Raw genomic sequence first — 7300 nt, forward strand, 5'->3', positions numbered from 1 at the left:
TAGGACACAACAGCTTAATAAAGAGAAAGAGGCCTCATTGTGTTATGTGCTTACAGGCACAGTGGGAGACAGTCCCTTACAGTTTTGAAGCTTTAGTTAAGGCTACGTTTATGTCACGAAGGTCATGGAATCTGATTTCCAGAAACCTCCGTGACATTCTTTGCTTAAGCCCCAGGGGCTGCAGGACTCTGGAGATAGTCTCACACGGGGTCAGAGGGACACCTTTGGCAAGCGGCTGGGGGTGTCCTGTTTTCTCTTTGGGAAATAGGGTCACTCTGCAGCTCCCAGCCATCGTGGGCAGAGGGGGCCCCCCTGAAGTTTCCAGCTGCCACAGGCTTTTGCCACAGCAGCAGAAGTCACAGACAGGTCATGGCTTCCGTGAATTTTTGTTTATTGCTTGTGAACTGTCTGTGACTTTTACTGCAAATAACCATGATAAAATCTTCACCTTCATCATAGTTAATCCAAAAGACCAAGGTTTCTTTAGAACATCTCATAACCTCTGTAAAGCAGGATCACTGGATTTGGTGCAACATTTACCATCCCCATCCACACTCTTGCACCTGGGCATCTTGTCGGTTGAGACTCAACATGTGGGAGGAAGTTTGGTTGCTCAGTAGGTTTCCTGATACTCTGGCTTTCTTATATTCCATAATGCTTTTCCAAATATGCTTTGCTCCGCCCCAGTATTCAATATCATTACCATTACTGAGTTTCCGATGAGTCTCAAATATGCTGATTAGAAATGGCAAAGCAAAGAAATGAGGGAGTGCTAGGGCCGCACAGATCACTGTCTATCGAATAGCTTGGCCATTCAACTGTGCAAGTGTAACCCATGTACCTTTTGGGTGTGGTGTTCTGTCCCATCTGGGGGCACTTAGAAAGAGAGATAAAATGAGCGTGCTCTACAGCCTTGGCTAACAGGCAGCAGGCTTTTAGCTCAAGTAATAGAGGCTCATGCACTAAGCTCTAGAGGTCCTCAGTTCGATCCTGTCCGCTGTCGAGCAGGGTCTGTTGGCATTACACAAACTGAAGAGGTGAAGACTGTGTCTTTGCAACCAGTTCATGGCTTCCTTCACTTCAATGTTGTTGCATGTTCGAATTTAATAACAATGCAAAGTATTGGAATAACTGGCTCACATGGAATTATTTAATTTGAGATTAATACAGCAATATCCAGGATACAGAAAGAGAACCACTCCTGTCCATGATGAAGGTAGTTTAGTCCCATCTTCCGTACTTAGTGGAATGCTGGCAGTATTAATTCCCAATTTATCTCCCCAAAACGCTTTTTTACAGGGTGTGAGACAAAGAAATCTTTGTGAAGAGGGAAAAGTTACTTTCTCACAATTATTTTACTCTGTTGTTTTCAATATCTTATTTTTACCTCATTACTGATGGGATTTCTTTTATGATTATCTCACTGTACCTGATTGATAAACTAAAGGGGATTTATAATCCAGTCACTATTACTGACAGCTGTGGCAACCGGTAGTTCTTAATGAGTTAACAACATCTCTCAATAGGTCATTATTTCATTCATCACAGGAAAAATCTGCAATAACAAATGCCTCTTATAAATCATACACACCCTGTATATTAGCTTGTCTTGTTTACTAATAAGAATGTCTATTATCATAGAATCCAGAATCCCTCTCTGGACTAGGTTAAAGGAGTTAAAAGATTAGCATGTTCCTTTATTTGGACACACATTAATCCAGTTTAAAACAAAGCACATTAGTTTGCTAGATAAATCACTTTAGTTTATATGCACAAAGGATTTTGGTTAAAATAACAAATAAAAGAATTATGGAAGTTTAGTATATACAAATCCTAAAAGGTAAATAGTTACTGACAGGCACTCCACTTTTGCCAGTAAATCAATGGCTTTTGCTGCAAGCTCATTGCACGGTAAGAGAAATAAAACTCACGAGGCAAAGCATTGCTAACCAACCAAAGGAACCATGGATTGACAGAGCGAGGCTGCATCGTTGGCAGCAGAATTCCATTGCACACAAATGGTTTATCACTTGCCACATGACCCTGGTGTACACACTGGTGGCATTCTTTCCTTCAGATAAGTCCAGTTTGTTTTCAGTCAAACTCACCGTAACGTTAAAGCACTCGCTAACCGTGTCCTTGGTTGCGTTTGGCTCTAGTGACCGGAAGCACGTAGGGTAATAAACGCAATCAGGGAACTTTTTGAAGTTGTCGGTGTAATATTTGGCATCTTCAGGCTCTAGTTTGATGTTGAGCAATTGGCCAGTGTAACAGAGTGTTCCTGGAATCTTCACTGGTTCTTTTTTCGTTGGTGGGCTGGGTTTATTAACTGGGGGAGGGCTTTTATTCTGGCTTGCTTTCTTCCTTGAGGAGCCCCTCCTACAAAGGGTGATATCGCTAGATAGCACCAGAAAAAGCATAGCCATCCAGCAGGTCACCATCCGGGTCCTTCCCATTCTGGAGGATCTGAAAGGGGAAGAGATTTGGATTATAAAACCAGAAGGGACCACTGTGATCATCTGATCTGACCTCCTGCTGAACACAGGCTACAGAACATCCCTAAAATAATGCCTGTTTGAACTATAGTATATCCATCCAGTCTTGACTTAAAGCAGGTGTCAGCAACCTTTCAAAAGTGTTGTGCCGAGTCTTCATTTATTCACTCTAATTTAAGGTTTTGCGTGCCAGTAATAAATGTTAACGTTTTTAGAAGGTATTTTCCTATAAGTCTATAATATATAACTAAACTATTGTATGTAAAGTAAATAAGGTTTTTAAAATGTTTTAAGAAGCTTCATTTAAAATTAAATTAAAATGCAGAGCTTCCTGGACCGGTGGCCATGACCTGGGCAGTGTGAGTGCCACTGAAAATCAGCTTGTGTGCCGCCTTCGGCATATGCGCCATAGGTTGCCTATCCCTGACTTAAAGAATGGCAGTTGATGGCGAAACCGCCAGAATGGTTGGCAACTTGATAATTAACCTTTGAATCTCACTATTTTAAAAGATTTCCAGTTTGAACTGGTCCAGCTTCTACTTCTAGCCACTGGATCTTCTTATGCTCATTGTCTGCTAGATTGAAGAGCCCATGTAGGTACTTATAACCTGTCATAGAATCGTCCATTAACTTTCTCTTAAGCTATCTTTATCTCCTTGAGTCTGTTACTATAAGGCATATTTTCCAATCCTTTCCTAATTCTCACGGCTCTTCCTGATCCCTCTCCAATTCCACAATGTCCTTGGATTAATGCTAATTCTTAACAACCTAATGTATTTCCTATAGATATGGGCTCAATCCCAACACCCTGTAAACTTTGAAAGGTTTCAGAATCCTAGCCTGCATTTAGACCTGAATTTTGCATACAATTCCTAACTTTGTAATTGACAGACCAACCCCCTTGTCGCAAATGCTCCCCCACCTTTTTTGGAAGAGGAGGGGGAATAACTCTGATTCCAAATTCTCCAGCACATCAACTCCATGACATATGCAGTTTGGGCAAGCTGTTTAACTACTGGGGTAACAACCAAGGGAAGCTGCCAACATTTAGGTGACAAATAATCATAAGTAGATAGCGCTTTTCATCCAGAAATCTCAAAGGACTTAATAATGAAGCATCACAACCCTTCAGGATTACCCAGAAGCTGACTAAGAGCGGCCAGATACTTCCTTTTGGGTGGAGGAAAGATGGTTTAATGGTTACAGCACCACCCTAGCACTTGAGACCCAAGTTCAATTCCCTGGCTCTGCCACAGATTTCCGAGTTGGCCTTGCATTAAATCATTTTCCATCTCTGGGCCCTGTCAAATGGGGATAGTCAGCTTGCCGTGCCCCACAGTGGTGTTGTGACCTGCCCAGAAACTACAGCAGTGGGGGGCCATTTAAGTACAAAAGAGACACCTGCAGTTGCACGGTGCAGTAGACTGACATGTCCTTGAATAGCATTGGTTCAGGTGCAAAGGTGCCATCATATAAGTAGCCAGAGTGATATTTCCTTTTTACATCTGGGGAAACTGAGGCACAGGTTAAAGTCAATGGTTGCTATTTTCAAAATAACCTTGGGGATTTAGATGCTTTCCCCATTGAGATTTATGTAGGAAGTTCAGGGCTTTCTAACTTGTCAGTATTTTGGAATTAACTCCTAACAAACTAGGCTGCCATAAGAGCTTTCTTTGTACGCTACTAAAGGAGAATTAAGAATATTGAACAGGGCTCTCCAGGAATACATTGGTCCCACTGACTTCAATGGGCTTTGGATCAGGTGCATATTAGTTTTTAATGATCATTTGCTGTTCTCCACCTAACCCCATTTACTTCTGAACCCACCGTGTTTTAGAAGTGCTTTGGGGGTAAGAAATAACTAATAGCCACAACCCATATTGTGCCATTGGGTATCAAGCAGAACTCCCTCCATCCATATCAAGGGAGGGGGGGGGGAAATCTGCTTAAAAATCAACCCATTGGGCTTCTCATAATAAGTTTTGAAACTGTTCATGTTCACAGTATGGAAATAGAGTTTTCTGAGCATGTAGGACCTGATCCACTGGGAGACTTTCCTTTGACTTTGGGCTTTGCATCAGGCCCCTAATGTCCCAACTCATTCTGTGCTTATAGGAAGGCTGTTTTATGATCACAGGATGTTGTCTTTTTGTAAGGCTTCACTTTCAGTGGAAAGTAACGAGTAGCCGCTTTCCAGCTAGGTTCATAGAACAAAGTTTGTAGCTTGCAGCCCTGGCAAATTGTTCCACGGTACGTTACAGATTCTTCCTGCGGAAATAGTGTGTGGCTGTTTTATTCATCGCAGAAATCTGTGGGTAACTTTTTTGTTTGTTTTTGTTTTTGTTTTTTAAAAAAGGCTATCAAATGAAGCTCCCCATTGAATCAGTTCTGTGGACCCAGCTAAGGGTACTCGGATGTACTGCTGAGTGTTGTCTCCGAATGCTCCACAGAAAAGAGAAAAAGGAAGGAAAAAGTGTGCAATTACACATGCTTTCTCTCTCTTTCTCCCTCTTAGTTATGTACCCACAACCATGGATTCGGTTCAAATGTCTACGTTTGGGTGGGGTTTTTTTTGCTTACCAGTCTTCATCAGAGTGGCAGGCTAGAACGGAAAGATCAACAAGAGACAACAGTGCAGATACCAGGGTGATAGGTGCATTTTAAATACCTGGGCAGATAGAGTATCATGTATATGTAGGGTGACCAGATGTCCTGATTTGACAGGGACAGTCCCAATTTTTGGGTCTCTTTCTTATACAGGAACCTATTAACCCCCACTCTCGCCCCCTGTCCCGATTTTTCACATTTGCTGTCTGGTCACCCTACGTATATGTATCATGTTGGTTTAGCTTGAAACATAGAAGATGGGATGAGCAGATGCTTCTACACCATTTCCTATTCTTTCTGACCTCTGGTTAGAGCAGAGGAATTAGGTTCTCATCCCCAGCTCTCATTAGCTTTCTCTGATCTTGGGTAAATCATTTAATGTCCCCGAGCCTTAGTTTCTCCATGTTTGTTTGCCTGTATTGCAGGGGTGTGGTGAGAATGGATGATGGTAAGCCGCTTTGGGACCCTGAGAGCTCCAAGGTAGGCACAGTGGTATTATTGAGGGGAAAATAGGGTGCTGCCTGTGTATTTCTGTAGAGCCAAATTGTGCAGCATTTACTCCGGCAAAACTCTGACTGAGAGTCAGTGGGATGCTAGAAGAGTAAGGATCGGATTAGAACAGAAGGATTTAGCACATTCATAAACAGACCATTAAGAAATTGTTTAGTTCAAAGAAGAAATCACAAGCCTAAGCAAGTCTATGTATGTGATTATTTTTTTTCTATGAGGCTAAATTCAGCAACGAAATCTACCAGATACATTTTTTTGTAAACGCTTTGTGGTTTTCCCCTTAAATATGGTACTACATACTCATATATTTGCTTCAGTCTAAACTAGCAGATGAATAGAACTCTTCCATCATTCCTTTCTTTCCAGGAAAAGACTCTATAGACACAAGGTTTTGAAACTCAATGGAAAGGTCAGTTAAGGTCCAACATGCAACTACACCCATTAAAAATATTTATCAATGATGGTTTTAATATCCCAGAGCAATTAACATTGCATGGGCTGGAAGAAACAGCCAGTTCTTTTAGGACCTAACCATGCAGATATTGGGTAACTTATCTGAGAGCAAGTCTAATAATCATCCAGATAAGACAGCTTGACGTGAATTCTGGTCCTTGTTACAGCAATGCAATTTCTTTTGCTTCAAGATCAGTCTTTGGGTCATGAATTACTGCGGGTCTATGAGCAGTCCCTTTTATCCAGGTCACTTACGAGTAACTGAAAACAAATGGTGATCTACATAGCTCTGAAATTCACTGGACGGAGTGAGAGGTTTTTAAACAAAGGTATATGGCAAAATCCTATGCAAACCCAAATGAAAATAAGTGATAAAAATCGGTGCCAGATGTTGGTAATCACTCACCTTTCTGCTAGAGAGTTGCAGGTTGTTTTTTGGGGGAAGTGCAGGTCTCGATAGCATTTGCCAAGCTGAATCTCTCAAACTATATAGCAGTAGGTGGGGTATGTTCATTTCCAAATATGGCAAATTATTTCTCTCTGAGTGTGCTGTGTCTGAGAGCATGTTCTGTTCCCGTCCCCTCCTCCCCTTTCAAGGTTTCAATTGCCTCTTGTTAAATATTCCATTTTCCTGTACATGTTAGAGATGAACTGAGCTGTGCAGTTTTGTATTTGAACCGTAAGCTCTGTAGGGACAAGGACTGACATTTTGTACAGCACCTATCACAGTGAGGCCCTGATCCATTATTAAGGACTATAGGTGCTATTGCAATACAAATACTATCTGGACCTGGATCTGCATCTGAACTTGGCCAAATTCTAGGGCAGTTGGGTTGAGTATCCAAGTTCAGATCATGCCTAAAAAGAGGCTCAATATTGTGATGATGGGTGCCATATAAACCTTAAGATCGATCGATAGATGCCATGAGTGCAGGGGCCTGGTCTAGATGACCTCTCAAGGTCCCTTCCAGTCCTATGATTCTATGCACCTCTGAATTGTAAAACTGGGGTCTGGCTCCTGAAAAGTAATAAATTCTGAGAAGAATTCAGATCTGTCTTCTGATTTGTGGCCCATCTCCAGTAAGCACACATAGTAAACATGGATTGTGTTGAGAATCTCAACACTCTTGTTTGGGAGGTTGATGGGAAAGGGGATATTTTGGATCTTGGATTCTGAGTTGGACCATTTCTACATAGTTGGGCCATGGGCATGATTCAAACTTTTAACCTGACTT

The 7300-nt window shown here is 41.8% G+C and overlaps 1 protein-coding gene across 1 annotated transcript; it reads right to left on the reverse strand.

The window, feature by feature from the left end:
• Positions 1 to 1182: 1182 nt before the first annotated feature.
• Positions 1183 to 6536, reverse strand: PRND (prion like protein doppel). Its single transcript, XM_050940333.1, has 2 exons — positions 6472 to 6536; positions 1183 to 2466 (listed from the first exon to the last, which is right to left on the reverse strand). Exon 2 carries the CDS (start codon positions 2454 to 2456, stop codon positions 1902 to 1904), a length of 555 nt encoding a protein of 184 aa, XP_050796290.1. The 5' UTR covers positions 2457 to 2466; positions 6472 to 6536; the 3' UTR covers positions 1183 to 1901.
• Positions 6537 to 7300: the final 764 nt, after the last annotated feature.

The sequence above is a fragment of the Gopherus flavomarginatus genome, chromosome 2 (assembly GCF_025201925.1).
Source record: "Gopherus flavomarginatus isolate rGopFla2 chromosome 2, rGopFla2.mat.asm, whole genome shotgun sequence".
Lineage (NCBI taxonomy): Eukaryota > Metazoa > Chordata > Testudines > Testudinidae > Gopherus > Gopherus flavomarginatus.